The sequence below is a fragment of the Gambusia affinis genome, unplaced genomic scaffold (genome assembly GCF_019740435.1).
Source record: "Gambusia affinis unplaced genomic scaffold, SWU_Gaff_1.0 Scaffold1, whole genome shotgun sequence".
Classification (NCBI taxonomy): Eukaryota; Metazoa; Chordata; class Actinopteri; order Cyprinodontiformes; family Poeciliidae; genus Gambusia; species Gambusia affinis.
Genome location: NW_025316831.1, coordinates 175,388 through 192,153, shown reverse-complemented (window position 1 = coordinate 192,153; position 16,766 = coordinate 175,388). Strand labels below are relative to the sequence as shown.

At 42.9% G+C, this 16,766-nt stretch overlaps 2 protein-coding genes across 3 annotated transcripts; one reads left to right on the top strand and one right to left on the bottom strand.

The window, feature by feature from the left end:
* Positions 1 to 276: 276 nt before the first annotated feature.
* On the bottom strand, positions 277 to 6,604 carry LOC122827624 (sorting nexin-2-like; the record flags this gene model as incomplete). Its single annotated transcript, XM_044110524.1, has 4 exons — positions 6,332 to 6,604; positions 1,872 to 1,971; positions 459 to 619; positions 277 to 343 (listed from the first exon to the last, which is right to left on the bottom strand). Coding segments are annotated over exons 1-4 (430 nt in total), but the record flags the coding sequence as incomplete, so codon positions are not given.
* Positions 6,605 to 7,381: 777 nt separating this feature from the next.
* Positions 7,382 to 12,279, top strand: rnf214 (ring finger protein 214). 2 transcript variants are annotated; one of them, XM_044110530.1, is made up of 7 exons: positions 7,382 to 7,841; positions 8,483 to 8,712; positions 8,784 to 8,917; positions 9,777 to 10,005; positions 10,668 to 10,877; positions 11,054 to 11,737; positions 11,959 to 12,279. In XM_044110530.1, the coding sequence occupies exons 1-7, from the start codon at positions 7,721 to 7,723 to the stop codon at positions 11,968 to 11,970; spliced, it is 1,620 nt and encodes a 539-aa protein (XP_043966465.1). In that variant the 5' UTR covers positions 7,382 to 7,720; the 3' UTR covers positions 11,971 to 12,279. The 2 variants fall into 2 exon arrangements, with proteins under 2 accessions (XP_043966465.1, XP_043966464.1); XM_044110529.1 differs by having other exon boundaries at positions 11,054 to 11,754; positions 11,950 to 12,279.
* The last annotated feature ends 4,487 nt before the right edge of the window (positions 12,280 to 16,766 follow it).

Sequence of the window (16,766 nt, the reverse complement as noted above, 5' to 3'; positions counted from 1 at the left end):
TCTCCAGTTTTAAACAATGAAGTTATTGCTGCTCTGTTGGAAATATACTGTAGCTGCAGTGACAAGTAGAACCTCCAGGGGGCTCTACTGCACCAATTAGACCAATAACCTCAGAAACATAAGTAAATTTGATGAAGCAGATTCAGCTCAGTCCTCTATTGGGGAAAAATATAATCTCACTCTTGTTCTGCCCAACTTTTTGTTTCATCTCTTTGAATGTTGGGACATGCTGAGTTATTTCAGGGCTACAAGAACACTTTATCAGCAAGAACCCACCAATTTTCTCAGGATCTGACACTGATATGTGGATGTCGAATGAATCTCCACCTTCTTCCTCTTCAATCTACAGGAAACAGAAATAAAGTACCTTCAGTTTTTTATAGGAAACATAATTTTTTAAGCGTTTCATATTTAAAGTAAAACACTGTGTGTGTGTGTGTGTGTGTGTGAGAGATTACTTCGTCAAAGGAGGAGTGTGTGAACATGTCGTCATGTGTGTGGCCAATGCGAGGAGTTATCACGGAGGTGGGGGGCGTGATGGGAGTGATGGCGGGCGACGGGCCGTCAGACAGCAAGACGTCTTTCTCTGGACTGTCCAACGACACTTCCTCTGTAGCCTCTACACACACACACACACACACACACGCACACACGCACACACGCACACACACATACACGCCATCATGTCTCAATGGAACTCCTGGGAATCAACTGCTTTAAGGGGTCAAAAATGTCCTCCATGGTTTTTGTTTTTTTTTCCAAACACTTCATGTTGTTATATCGCAGATTAAAATATCATCAAAGGCCCATCAGGGACTCTTGTATAAAAAGTCTGAGAGTACAATCTAAAACAAACATCTCATTAACAGACAAGACAAGAAAAATGCTGAAGTTAGCACATCCTAAACATATGAAATACCCTTCAAAACCATTTTAATAAACACAAATATCCCAAAGTTGGAGTTTATGTTTAAAGCTATATCAGCAAAAACAGCAACATATTGGCAAAAAGGTATAAAAGCAGATTATTTGAAACACGTGATTAAAAAAAAATTTATGAATTAAGAAGCAGCTGATATGAAATTCCCTAAAAAAAAAAAGTGATTTAAAAGAATAAGTTTATGAGTTGGAACCTTGCTAAAAAGATTTTCCAAATAATCTTCACCATGAAATTCTTATCTTGAGTAGTTAAAACAGAACAGTGACATAAAATACTGTTAAAAAGTAGATACTTCACTTTTAATAAATAAACATTAAAAGTTTATTTATTAAACATTAAAAGTTTATTTATTAAACTTTTAATGTTCAATAAATAAACATATTTATCGGAATGTCCGATATGGGCCCTCAATTTGATTACTTGTTTATTTCCATATTTAAAAGACAAACAGGAGCTCTTATTTACAACATGGCTCATTTCATGCAGTTGGAAATATCCCAAAAACTGTGCACTTTTTATTACCAGAGTAAGAAATAAGATGGGATGAAATTCAGACGGTATCGTAACCTTGAACAAACACACCATGACAATAACAATGTGCTAAAATATTATATCAACCAAAAAACATTAAACTATATGTAGTAATGTATAATGTAAGTTCTGAATACAGAAACTAATTGTAATTTTATTTAAGAATAATTTATTCTTTAATGTTGATGACAAGACTAAAAGTGAAAACAAAAACAAAAATGTTCAATCTTTTCTTCAGCTGCCTTGAGGGGGCGCCACAGCAGATCTTTTCGCTCCATTTCCCTCTGAGCTCTTCTTCTGCTGTCTCTTGGTCAATAAACTGGAAACCCTTCAGACCCTTGAGTAAAGTATAAACTAAAGTGAAATAACCTATTTGTTACTATCCTGTGTGTGTTCATACCTGCGAACAGATCCTCGTTGTCATCATCAAAAAATGAGTCCTGCTTGGGTCCATTTGCGTTGGTGCTGATGTCCACAGCAGACAGACTGGCTGGTTGGGACTAAACACAGAAACAGAGATTAAAAGTAACTTAAAAAACAAAATAAACATGTTAGGTTCTTTAAATGCAAACTGAAACCCAAACAAGCATCCAGGATCTCTGAAATAATCCAACATCCCATAAACTATATACTATTTTGGGTTTGTTTTTTAAACTCATCTGATGTGGATGAAAATAAAGGTAAAAATGTTCATGATGGGATTTTCAGAACAAGTAAAGTTAAATTCTTTATAAAAGGTATTACTAACTTTTACTTACTTAGTAACATTTGAATTTTTGTGTTTTTATGATGTAAAGCACTTTGAACTGCCCTGTTGCTGAACTGTATTGTACTAATAAACTTGATTGATCGATGAAAACAGGATTTGGTTGAAAACCTAAATCCATGCATCTCACAGTCAGTACGGGACATTTTTAATTTTCCTCTAACAGTTTTTTCATTTCTACTTGTAAATGCTGAACTTGCAGGATGCATGAATTAATTTGCTACCCGTTTGTGTCCAACTTGACTTTAGATCTGTTGCTTTGCAGATGCACCACATTTTAGCTTAGCAGCATTTTTTAAGTAGGGCTAATCTAAAAAATTTATTTTATTTCCAACTTAATTTTGCTAGTTAATATAAAAATATTCCCAGATTTATTTTATGCCATTAAAAACTTATAACTGAAGTCAAACTGCAGCAGTTAACAGTTCCAAACCACAGAGTGACGCAACTTTACTGCTGAACCAGTTTAAGACCAGCGGCCTCTTTTCGTCACACATGCTGCGTCCTTCAGCCTGAACCCAGCAACGTTCCTGTGATGCAACTGAAACTAAACTACAGGATCGTTTTCGTGCTGCTGCAGATGGCAGACGTGTTGCTGGGCGTGTCTGGCAGCAGGTGGAGGTTTCTTAGGTCAGAGCTGGATTAAAAACAACAAGCCTGTAGAGACAGAAACAGAACCGGGCTCACAGCTGGAGTCCAGCAAAGGAAGGACAAGATGGACAGATTATAGCTGACTGGACACAAAAGAGGAGAGGATGAACGACTGAGGAGGAAATGAGTGATGATAACGGTCGACTTCCTCCCTTCTTACTCAGCAATGTGTGAAGGAAACACAGGAGAAAAACGTCACATTTAAAACCAGAGTAAGAATGAAAACGAGTGAAATCACCGAGAAACAAAAAACACAAAAACTGATCTGAAGGTTCAAAATGAAAAGATAAATCAGAAAATAAACATTTTATTATCATCCAAGACAGAATCTGTTGTAATCTGGGTCCTGAAGTTCAGAGATAGAGAGAAAATATTATTTATTTTTATTTTTTATTTTTATTGTCTCTTTTCATTTTTGTTTTTGCACTTTGGTGCAGTTTTAAACTGTTTTTTTAAAGTGCTAAATAAATAAATTTGACATTGATAAAACCTCACAATAAACTATATAATTGAATTTATTTTGAACTCAAATTGTAAATTTTTAGTTGCAATCCTAATTTTTTGACAAAGGCTGCAGTTATTTCAGCAATTGATTGTTCTAACGATTAATCAAGTAATCAAATAAAAATATTTTCAATTAACGAGTTAATCTTATTTTGTACAATATCAAAATTGTAAAAATGCTAATAAACAATTCAAATTCTTTGTTAAATAAGAATTTATTTTACATAAAATACAATAAAGCAAACGAAGCATCTGCAGCCAAAACACTAAATAAATACTTAAATGAGCAATTTGACTTAACATTAATACAGTCAAGGGTTGTGATGAACAAAAATAACTTGTAAGAAACTTTTTAGCAACATTTAGAAGCTTATTTTAACTCAGTAATTCTTAAATATTGATTATTTCTCATTACACACCAATATAAATGTATGTAGATTAATGCAAAACATTTTATCTGCTTCATAGTTGCAGAAAAACCGTTCAGCCAATAAGAACCCAGCTGAGAGTGGATCATCATGAATCAAAAACTAAATCAGATCCAGTTCTGCAAACAGGTTCATCAGCACTGGACCCGACCCCCGGACCGTCTTCAAGAAAATAAAACATCCTTCATCCATTTAACGAGGCTTTGCGAAGCAGCGACACTATGAACACACACACACACACACACACACATCATTGAATTGCTGCTGTAATACTTGAGGAAGACAATCATCACCAGGAATGAAACCCAGAGTGCTGACAGGACAAAAGAGGACAACCAGGCCTCTATTAGTGTGTGTATGCGTGTGTGTGTGTGTGTGTGCGTGCGTGCGTGCGTGCGTGCGTGTGTGTGTGTGTGTGTGTGTGTGTGTGCGTGTGTAATCCTGCATGCTGTGTAGTTTGTTTCTGAACCGACATTAGGTTCTGATAAACCCATTTCTGCTCCTCCTTTGTCACTGTTTGTGTTTCTGCAGCAATAAAGTTTTATTCCAGCCTCTGCAGGAGCAGGAAAGACTTTGAGCTGAAAGCTGAGCCTGGTTCCTCTTCAGGACAGGAAACCATGAGAGAGAGCATCAGGCTGTGAACAACTGGGATGTTTTCATGCCAAACCGGACCAGAACCTCTGAGGACTGGTTCTGATATGTTGTTGAGTTCTTTCCATGCAGGATTAAAGCGGTTCTGAAGGATAAAATGGGTCCAACCTCCCAGAAAGGCGACCCAGTCCAGCCTGCTTCATGAACATGTGGGTCACTGCTCGGCCTGTCAGGATAACAAATGTTACTGGACGATAAAAAGCCCCAGTAATCCATGTGAGAAACCATAATGTTGTCACTCTGAAACCTTTCGTGAGTCACCTACTGATAATGGGACAATAACGCAAAACGGTTTAAAAAGTTATACATACATATATAGAAACTGTTTTAATTCAGAAACCAGACAGAAAAAAGTCCAAACTGTTAGAAATAAAACCAAAGCTGGACCTCCAGCTGCTTTCTGCTCAGATCAGGTTCTGAAAGTCCAATTCCAGCACTTCTGAACCACCAGGTGAATCTATAAACAAAACACGCTCTCCTAAATATTACAACAAGTTTTTGATTTCACTTCTTCATCCCATAAACCTGATGGGTCGTAAACCCTGTTGATGTTGATTTCTTCACTCTACGGTGCACAATGACCTCACAAAGCAGCACAAAGCAGCACAAAGCCGAACCAGCTGCACTTCAGAGAAGGTTTTAAAAACCAACAAGCAACAAGAAGAATCCTTTTCCCATGAGAAACAGATCATAGTTCCTATCCGACAGCAGCAGGAAGCTCCAACCTTCAGACACTGATCATTTTTCTAATTATCGTTTATAGTTTGATTAACATGTTCAGAACCCAAAACAAACCCAGATCAGCCACGTTATCACTCAACGGTCCTTCAGATATAAAGATAACATGGAGAATAAATCTTTCAAGGCAACTTTCACTCAGAAAACAGTGAAGGTTTAGTTTATTTATGGGCCAAGAATTCAAAGATTGTAACTTTTAATAGCAGTGTTTTCATTTACACACCAGCTTCAGTCTGGTTCTGTCTCTAAGTTCATGTTTTCACACTAAACCAGAGAGAAACTCGCCTTAGAAGAAAACGTAAAAGCCCAGCAGGAAGTCACATTACGACTTTAGTCTAAAATTATTAGGACTATTATTCTAAATTTATTACAAATTTATTCTTGTACTATTATAACTATTTCTGAAGTATTAGGACTTCATTCTGGTAATATTATGACTTTATTCTCACATTATTACAAATTCATTTTCATAATACTATGACTTTATTCTCATACAATTTTTATCTCCCAAAACTATTTTTTGTTAGTTTATCCTTAATACTCAGTTTTACTAAGAAAATCTATAAATTATAATTAGTCATGAAAAACAGAGCAGTTTATTTATGGTTTGGACCAGAATAAATATAATTCAGCTAAGCTTTAAGGTTTTATTTCCTTTTCTGACTGTTAAACATCTCATAAATATGTTAAACTCGTGTCTTTATTTTCTACTGTTATTTATCTTTAATTATTGTTGAAAATAGAAAACAGATGTAAGAACAGCAGAAAACAGCTGAAATGCAGCATTTTAACTGTTACTTTTTTCCTGGCCTGCCCTGAAAGCACCACCACGCTCACCTGTGTGACCGTCACCTGACCTGCGCGTTTATTTCTAACAGTTAGGGAACCTAATCGGCTCCTGTAAGTGAAGGCCACTGTTTGGAGATAAAATCCCGTTTCTCCACTAAAACAAGACTGAGCCCGAACTCCCCGTCCGAACCGAACTCCATTCATCCATGCTTGGCTTTAAGCGGAGTTTTGCTCTGCTGTCAGCCGGAGACATCACGCCCTGTCCGGCTGTCTGCCTCCCCTCGGCCTCCCCCCTCCATCACCCCGCCGCCTCCCTCCTGCCTCCTGCCTCACCTCCGGGGTGGCGGCGCTCGGCTCCGAGAACAGGTCCTCTCCGTCCTCCACCTCATGGAAGTCGGTTCGGTCCGGTGGAGGGTCCCGGGCTGTGTCCGCCATGTTTCTGCTGCTAACGGAGATCCAAACACCGAGGAGCTGACAGGAAGAGAGGAGGAGCAGGAGTCAGGAGGTTCTCCTGCTGCGTCATGTGACTGTCCTGCTGGGAACCAGAGAGGAGCGGGAAAACGAAGATGGCTGACTCTGATTAAAGTTTTATTTTATTTCATTCTTAGCAAATGTTCAATAGTACAGAAGTATATCTAAGTGCATAAAGTGAAATCAGAATCAGCTTTCCTCACCACGTTGGTGAACACAAACAAGGAATTTGACATTCGTTCTGCTTTGCGCTCAGTGAAAAGATATTTAAAATATAAACATGTACAAATATAAAAAATATAAAATTTGGTTCATCTTCTAAGTATATGTATATATGCTGTGTTTTGTTGAAAGAGTTTGTGTCCAGGATGTGTGGGTTCCCAGTCCAGGTTAAAGTTTAACCTCATTATTAATTTAACCCAGATGTTTCTGCAGAAGTTGTGGTTGGATGGTCAGATCATGAAGAAATGAATGGAGGAACAGACAGAAATGTCTGTATAGACAGGACAGATTTACTGAGGAGGTCAGTGTCCTCCCTGATTCTCCATGTGGAATGAATCCGATTAGCTGCAAAACGAAAAGTTTTCTGGAAGTTAACAGTTTCTGGCTTTAAAAACTGTTTTATATTTAACCTCATCCCATAATTTTAGTTTTTTTCATTTGGAATTTAATGATTCCTTTATCTAGGATGGATAAGAAACCGACCATATCCAAGATGTGTTACAAATGTTCTCTTGTTATCAAATATATTTTGTGATAAACTCCAGTCCTCAAGGGCCGTTGTCCTGCAACGTTTAGATGTGCCTCTGCTGCCCCACACCTGAATAGAATAATTAGGTCATTAAGGTTCTGGAGAACTGATCTACACAGGAGGAGGTAATTAAGCCGTTTCATTCCAGCGTTTTGTACCTGTGGCGCGTCTAAAAACTGCAGGACAGCGACTGGAGGACTGGAGTTTGACACCTGTGCATTAGATGTTATAGACGATCTTTGTTCCGTAACGTCCCAACGGTGAAGGTATTTCCGCCGGACCTCTTTTAGGGAAGCACAAACATCCGTGTGGGCAGGTGGCGGAAACTGCGAACTGCGTATTGAAATAGTTAAATAAATTGGGTTTTGTTCTTCAAACGCGTTTTTTTTAAAACGAAGATAAATCCCACTGAGACATCCAGCTAGCGGATGGACCGGTAGCTTGGCGTGTTGTCGTCAGCCGGAAGTCTTCACGTTTGTTTTTGTAGTTCAGGTAGGAGCATGTATGCTAACTGTGAAATAGCTGCTCCCGGTGCGGAGGACGAGGAGCTGGGAAACCAGAACCAGGAGGAGGACCTGGACTTGGACTTGGACCTGGAGTTGGCTAAAATGACGGTTGAAGGTAAAATCTCGGTGTTCACGTCAGAAGAATGTGTTTGTAGTCCGGTTCTGGTTCCGTTTTATATCTAGAGAAGAAGAAGAAACTTCCAGAAAATCACAACTTTGAGACTGTTGTTGTTGAAATAATCTCATTATGTCGTCAAATTGAACGCAAAAAACACTTCTGCTATGTAGAATAAAATAGTTTAAAACAACTTTATCACGTTTCATTCTGATTCTATTAAAATAATTTTAATGTGTTAAATAAGTAGCAGAATCTCTGCTTTCCTTCGTTTTTATTGATGTACATAAACATCCCCATAAACTGAAAATTTAATAAAACTTATATATCATATATATTGTGAACATTTATTTCTATTAATATTTGTGATTATGGCACACAACTAAAGAAAATCTCAAATTTAGTTTATCAGACCAATAAATACGACATTCTTGATACAGATGCATGAATGTTATTACAAATTTATAACTGTAGACTTGCAAGGTAATTGTGAAATAAATTACTTTATCTTCCATATGTATGGAAGATTTAGTGGAAGGAAGAAAAAAGGGTGAAGAATAGTCGGATTAAAGCAAATATTTTTACTTAATTCTGGTTTGATTGATTGATCGTCTCCTAATGAACCGTCCGTCTCCTCCCAGACCTGATCTTTACGGTCCAGGCTGTGCAGACGGACAGCACCACGACGGACACCGGCGTCAACACGGAGCCCGACTGGGAGAGCCAGGTGGCTGCCGTGTTCCAGTTCGGCTCCCAGCTGAAGGAGCGCTACGACCATCTGCAGAGGGAGCAGGAGGAGGAGAAGGAGGCGCAGGAGAGGCATAAAGTTCAGCTGAAGAAGAGGAGGGAGGAAGGCATCCGGCAGCACCAGGTGACCCAGACTGGCTTCCACTCGCTGCTGCTGCTGCTGTTCTGCCGGGTTCTGACCGTCTGTTGTTCCAGGCTCTGCTGGAGAAGCTGGAGTCGCTGCGGGTGAAGCTGCAGCTCAACAACTCCAAGGCCACCAGGAAAAACTTTGAGAGCAAGAAACGGGAGCTGCTGACTGAGAGGAACAGAGCAGAGGAGGAAAGGAACAGGTGAGGAGCCGCCTGAGGTCCCGACTGCTTCCTCAAGGTTTCCTTCTGCTGGTGAAACTGTTTATAGACGGGATCCGATCTGCAGCCGTAGGAAAGTCTGCAGCCGCAGGAAAGTCTGCAGCCGCAGGAAAGTCTGCAGCCGTAGGAAAGTTTGCAGCCGTAGGAAAGTCTGCAGCCGCAGGAAAGTCTGCAGCCGTAGGAAAGTCTGCAGCCGTAGGAAAGTCTGCAGCCGTAGGAAAGTCTGCAGCCGCAGGAAAGTCTGCAGCCGTAGGAAAGTCTGCAGCCGCTGTAGGAAAGTCTGCTGCGTTTCCAATGAACAACTCTGGTTCAATAAAGAAGCACCGATCCACGTTTCTCACTGGGGTTTAATATCGGCTGATACAGGAAACCAACTTCATTTACTTAAAATTTTTCTTTTTTTTTAAACGCAGACATAAATGTACTGAGTTATACATTTATGTAATAAAGTAAATATTTAAACCTTTTGGTCAAACATGAAAAAACAACTTGAGTTAAAGGAACTGAAACTAAAGGTTAATAAATTGCAGTTAACCTTTCAAATGATTCAGAAAGTGCAGTTAGACTTTATAAATATAATGTAAAGTAAATAATAAAGTATAGAATTAGACTGAATAGATTGGGCACATTTTCACTGATACCCAATCTAGAATGTTTTTCACCATCAGGATTGATCTAGATATTCATATCTGATCGATGGATCTCTAGTCTTTCCACAGATTTTCAAGTAGATGTATGTCTGGACTTTGACTAGGCCATTCTAACACTATGTATTGATGTGAAGCTGCAGTTTGACCTAAAACAACACGAAGCCTAACGGTATAAACCATGTGACCGTCAGACTGGCGAAGGAGCTGGAGGAGAGCGACAGGAAGCTGTCGGCGCTGAGCGAGGAGCAGAGCGAGGAGCAGCGGCGCTGGGCGGAGGAGCTGGAGCAGCTGAGGAAGGAGATGGAGCGCGTGAAGAAGGAGGCGGCCAAGGCGCAGCTGCAGGCCCTCAAGGACGAGATCGCCGCCGTGGAGAAGCAGAGAGACGGCGCCATGTCCCGCATCGAGGCCTGGCTCAAAGAGGTCCGGATACACGGCTTTTATTCCAGGAGTCCAACTGGGGCCAGGATGCAAGAATTATTATTTAGTTTGAAAATAAATCAGAATATTGGAGAGAAAAAAATCCTAATCCATCAAAAAACTAAAAACTGATTAATTTTAGTCCTGCTTTCTTTGCTTATTCTGTATATTTAATCTGCTCAAATTAAATGTGACAAATTTTGTCAAAAAGACTAAATCTGTCTTAAAGGGACAGTACATCCTAAAGTCTTCCAGCAACACTGTAAAAAAAAATACCAAGTTTAGTTTCTAGAGCAAATATTTTACTGCAAAACTATAAAACCAAACTTTTTCAGTGAGATGTTGGAGTTTATTTTAGGTCAATAATTCCTTAATATTCTCGTCCCACTGGCAGATTATTTCACCTATTTTTACAATGTAAAATAATCCGCCAGTAGGATTAGAACTTTTTATCAATATTAAGGAATTATTGATTAAAATAAGTTCCAATATCCACTGAAAAGTTACTTTTCAGTTTTTTACTAGAAATAAGACAAATTTAAGATATTTGCACCAGAATCTGAACAAACATTCTTGGGGAGATTTTGTGTTTTTTTCCATCCAGAAACATTCAGATTTCCTAACCGTTGATTTTTTTTTTTTTTCACCCTGCTTGTCTCCTCTAGGTGGCGCAGTACCTGAACACCCTGCGGGTGGAGTTCCCTCAGCAGTACCACCACGACCGGGGCAAGTGGGAGAAGAAGGAGGGTCTGGTCCGGAAGAGCCAGGCGGAGCTGCAGAGCCGCTTCCAGGAGGTTCTGCAGCAGCTGCAGCAGGGCCGCGAGCTGGAGTCCCTCTCCAGGATCACCGTGCCGATGCTGCCGCACGTTCCCACGGTGACGCTCTTATTCATCCTGAAGGGACAGGAAATGTTGTAACTCATTTAAACCGTCTGGAAATGACATCATGCAATAAAACATGAAACTGTTTGACCTGCTGAGGCACCCAGTGGCCTCCTGGGGGCGCCGTCCCGCCTCCTCTCTGACTAACGCAGCGCTTCCTGTCTCCTCAGGCCGACCTCCGGTTCAGACAGGTGATGCAGGCGGTGACGCAGCCGCCCCCTGCCATGCCGCCGCCCCCCCTGCCACACTACTACCCCCCCCGCCACAGACACCCCCACCCGCGCCACCCCGTGCACCGCGGCGCCTACCACACTCCTCCTTACGTGTACTACCCCCATCCCCACCACCAGGCTCCGCCCCCTTTCCACACCCGCCCCCCGCTGAGGGTGACGCCCCCTCCCAGCCTGTCCCCGTCCCCGCCGGTCCAGCCCGTGGTTCCGTCCCCGCCCCCGGCCGCCGCCGCGCCGTCGGCCCCGGCGGAGAAGCTGGAGAAGGTTCTGGAGAAGCTGGGGGCCCGGTTCCCGCAGTGCGGCAAGCCGCAGCTGATGTCGCTGCTGCAGCAGGTGAAGAGTTCCCGCGGGACGCTGGCCGGGATGTCGGTGGAGGACCTGATGGAGCAGGTCGGCTTCAAGCTGAGCCAGAGCGAGCGCTCGGCGCCGGGGCCCATCGGCCGGCCCGCCCCGGGGCCCATCCAGAGGCCCCCGCCCCCCGCTGGGCCCCGCAAGCTCTGCCTCATGTGCCAGAACCACGTGGACCCGGAGAACCGGCACCCGCTCAGCTGCTCACACACCATCCACAGAGACTGCATCCAGATGTGGCTCCAGTCCAGCAAGAACAACTCCTGTCCCTTCTGTCCGGGCCAGTAACGGACCGGACCGGACCGGACTGGACCGGACTGGGCCAGTAACGGACTGGACTGGACCGGACCGGACCGGACTGGACCGGACCGGGCCAGTAACGGACCGGACCGGACTGGACCGGACCGGGCCAGTAACGGACCGGACCGGACTGGACCGGACCGGGCCAGTAACGGACCGGACCGGACTGGACCGGACCGGGCCAGTAACGGACCGGACCGGGCCAGTAACGGACCGGACCGGACCGGGCCAGTAACGGACCGGACCGGACCGGGCCAGTAACGGACCGGACCGGACCGGACTGGACCGGACTGGGCCAGTAACGGATCGGACCGGACCAGTAACGGACCGGACCGGACTGGACTGCTACACAACCCGGATTGGACCACTTTCCAGTTCTGTTTCCTTGAATCTTGATTTCATGTTTCATGTTTTGCGTTTTGGTTCTGGTTCTTCATTTGAACCCAGAAACCGTGAAAATCAGTGAAGTTATTGATATTTTTCATTTGTTAATAAATGATCAGCTTTAATGAGAAGAAGATCCATTCCTGCTGATTTCTGATTGGTTTAGATGAGCTCAGATTCCTTCAGATCAAACTTTTGGACGGGAAGTGTTTTCTGAACTTGGCTCTTTTAGCTCCATGTCAAATTATAATTTATTCGTTCATCAAAGACAAAGCTGGAGTTTCCCCTTGAGTGAGAAAAGCTTTCATCTCTATGGCAACTGTTCAGTGGGAAAACACCTGGATCTGACCCCCACTCAGCTCCTTCAGACTAGCCAGCAGCAATTAGCAAACACCTGTGGTCAGAACAACGCTGGTAGAAACTTTTAAGGATTAACAGTGCCGCCATGTTTGACTTCCTGCAGGCAGAATAGGAGCTTCTTAAAGAGACAGAGGCTTAATTTCAAAGTGTCAAATTTCTTTTAAGTCATGTTTGATATTTAAAGCATCTTTATAACAACTGAAGGTGACACAGCTGATTGATAACGTGATAAAATTTCACGATCTTCCTCTAAAAATCCTGATTCAGAGGAAGAATCGCTGTTAGTTTGCTGCCCCCTGCTGACCGCAACAGCAACAAACACATTTAGTTTCATTAGGACCTAAATTATCCGTTTCCTCCTTAATTCATTTAAAACATCTTCGTTTTGCTTCAGTTTCAGCTGAGCTTCCAGTTTTTGGCCACCGTGGGTTTAACACAGTGCTGCTCTGTGTGTGTGTGTGTGTGTGTGTGTGTGTGTGTGTGTGTGTGTGTGTGTGTTATGGATCGGCTCGGCTCCGGGGTGTTGCTGATGCTCTGCTGTGTCTCCTGTGGCAGCTCTAATGTCGGTGTGATTTACAGACCGCTGGACAAACAAGCATCATTACTGCAGCCTGTAAACGCGGCACCGACTGACTGCTCCCAAAATGCGGAGTGGGGACCCTCAGGGGCCCCTATGAGGCTCCCGCCGGACCCCTCCGTGAAATGGGAGAGTTTTATTTGACTGTTATTTCACCGAGGGGGAGAGCAGAGGGTTGAGTCTGCGCTGTGATCCAGGATGGAGTTAAAGGGAAGCATAAAGCACACCTGTAAAAACCAAACAGGCGGAGAAACGAGAAGCGGCTCCTCTGGTGGTCACTTTGGGTAATTGATTCCTCAGAGTCTCATTTCCTCACAGAGAAAAACCTTCTCAGGAGGAACAGGGAGTTATTTACTGCTGCGTCTTTAAATCTGGGGTGAGAATCGTTACTTCCAAAAGAAAAAACTGATTTTCTCATTAACTAAGCTACTGACCACTGACAGACCCAAGGGTGGGCTAAAGGGGCCAAAAGCCCCCTTCTGGCATTTGATAAACCTGTAAAATATTTATTTTTACTTCTTTCATTCCTCCTTCAAATAGACCAGAGGTCTGCAGCCATTTTGCTTTTGAGCTAAATAATAAAAATTTAAAGTCCTCCGGATGTTCCTCCGGTTGTTCCTCCGGATGTTCCTCCGGTTGTTCCTCCGGTTGTTCCTCCGGATGTTCCTCCGGATGTTCCTCCGGTTGTTCCTCCGGTTGTTCCTCCGGTTGTTCCTCCGGTTGTTCCTCCGGTTGTTCCTCCGGTTGTTCCTCCGGTTGTTCCTCCGGTTGTTCCAGGAGGTGAAGAAACGGCGGAGGAGATGCAGCTTGTTAAATCTCTGCGCTAAAAACTTCCAGACTTTCAGGAAAGTGCAGAGAAATCGATGGTGTGTTTGAGATGAACATTGTGTGACATTCAGCAGAACATCTGCAATGAATTATGCAAATAATTATGTTAATAGTTCAAAATTATGCTGCTTGGCTGGTTCGCACTCAAAATGTTTGAACCTAAACCAAATGGACTGGGCCAATCTGACCCAGATGTTAGTTTTAACCTTTGTGGCTCCTGACCTTTGCCCTCTGTTGGACAGATAAGGAACACACAACTTGACTAATTGTTCTTCTGATGGAGCAGATTTGATTCCAGGAGGTCAAACAATATTTCTAGGGTACAAACTGCTGTGAAACTGAGCCTGATTAAAACAAACCGCTTTACGGCAGCCTGGTCCGATCCGGGCGGTTCAGGAGAAAAACGCGCCAACAAGGATCCACTGCTGGTTTAAGACTCACCATCAATCCACGGACTGGGAGGACAAATACCAAACTGCTGGGCTCTGAAGCGCAATGCTGCCCCCTGCTGGCCCTGCAGCGGAACTACAGGAAATACAGTTACATCCACAAAATGACTTGGACCGGACAATTCATGTAATTTTATAAATAAAGACTGAAAATAACGTGAACTATTCCCATGATTTGAATTCTGCCAGGTTGGACCTTTGAGCAGAGGAAACGTCCAAAATGAAGCTGAGCTTTACATCCTGGTTTCGTTCAGGTTCTGATGAGTTCAGGAAGAACCCAGTGGACCAGAACCAGCAGAAGACAAGGCGACCCAAACCATCACTGACTGTGACGTAAACGATGTTTCCAGATGTTAGTTTTCACCTCAACAGTCTCCACAAATTCTGCAACTTTTGCATCTTTTTCTACCAAACTTTTTCTTTCCACTCAACTTTCCATTGATAAGGTTGGACATTCCTCAGCAAGGCCTTTTGGTGACTTTTCCTCTTTGTGTTTTTCTGTAGCAGGTCCAGATCATCATACTGACACCACCATGCCTGACTGTAGCTAACTGTTCTTCTGAAAAGGTTCGTTTGGGTTTAGCTGATTGGAGGTTCCCTTCTGTCTCAGTTACAAAATATTTTTTAGAAAATCTCAAAGATCATCAAGATGATTGAGTTCTAGTTATTTATTCACTTGAGTTTCACAATTTCAAGCTAAATATTTAACTAATAAATTAAATATTTAGTTCGGAGATAAATATTTAACTTCCTAACTAAATGTTTAGCTAACAGGCTAAACAATTAGCCTGCTAGCTAAACAAGCAGTTTGGAGCTAAATTTTTAGTTAGCAAGTTATAAATATAACTAAATATTTAATTTGCAAGTTAAATATTTAGTTAGAAGCTAAATATTTAGCCGTGATGAGCGGTTTCTCTTTGGACTCTAGGAACAGGAACAAAACGCTTCCTGCTGACAAAACATTCAGTCCTGGCCAAAATGTAAGTCTAGAGTTTGATCTGAATATTAACTGTGTGTGTGTGTGTGTGTGCGTGTGTGTGTGTGTGTGTCTGAAGGCCTCACTGGAAGATGAATGGTGTTTATCAGTGCGGCTCTTTGACCAGGGCGTCGTCCAATTACCTTTTTTCTTAAAGGTTGGATTTATTAGCATCAGTCATCGCCGTCGTTACATCAATTAAGGCCGTTGACGGGTCACTGCGCCCCCATACCTCTCTGACCCCCCCATAGTCTTCTACCCCCCCACCTGCCCCACCCTTCATCCTTCAGAAGAACCTCCTCTCTCTCTCTCTCTCTCTCCCCCCCCTCTGGCATTAAAGGCCTGTCATATCCCAGCATGCCGCGGGGCCCCCGGCCACAGCCCAGTGGTGTCAATTAAATTTGATTGACTGAGTAAAAGAAGCACACAAATAAGCCGAAACAACAGACACAAAAATCTATACATGACCCCCCCTCCCCCCCCGGCTGTCAAATCAGCGGCTCGTCTCTCCCAGTTTCACGGAGCCGGTGTGTGAGGCCCCCCAGCAAACAGAGTGAACCAATTAGCGGCTGTGGAGCCTCGTCCAGAGGCCCCTGGGTATCGACTCCGACTGTTGTCCAATAAATGAGGTCTAATTTATCAGCTTAACTCCCCCCCCCCTGCAGGACGGAGGAAAGAAAACAAACAGCTTGTGGTTTTTGTTTTGTGAGCTCCTTCAGCCTTCCTCACATCTCGACTTGTTGTTTTACTAATTGTCACGCGGCGAGCTCGTGTTTCATATTTGCCGCCATGATGGAGGGCGGCCATTAGAGCGGGCCCCATTAGGCTCCGTGGGGAAGCGGCGGCGCTGCGTGGGAACCATCAAAGACCAATTTGCCCTCCAAACACCATAAATCCAGACCGCCGGTAAGTGACTGTTTCTGATGCTGCTGAAGAGCGCAGAAATAAATACACGCTCCGTTATGAATCGTCCATTAAACCAGCGGTGAGAACAATTCACACAACACATCCGTCTGGACCAGGGAGGCGAAACGGGGGGTCCAGGGACCCGGGGAGGGCCTCTAGCAGGCCTGCAGGAGGACTCAGTGAAGGAAGCAGATATTCTGCTGCTGGACATTCAGGAGACACTGTGATGAGTTAATAACCGTCTGACCTTTGACCCTGATCACTGCTGTTTAAAATGGCAGTTTGAACTCATAATCAGGTTTTAACATGATGCTGTTTGCAAAATTAAAGTCAAGAAGAAACAATTTATTTAGCCTAATGAGTCATATTTCTTTTACCATATTTTTTATTCTCTTGTTACTTTCAAAATAGTTTTTTTAGCAAGCTAAACCTTTAGTTAGCAGGCTAATTATTTACCTTGATAACTAAATATTAATCTTGTTAAGTAAACATTTTTATTTTGCAAACTAAATATTAAGATTTATA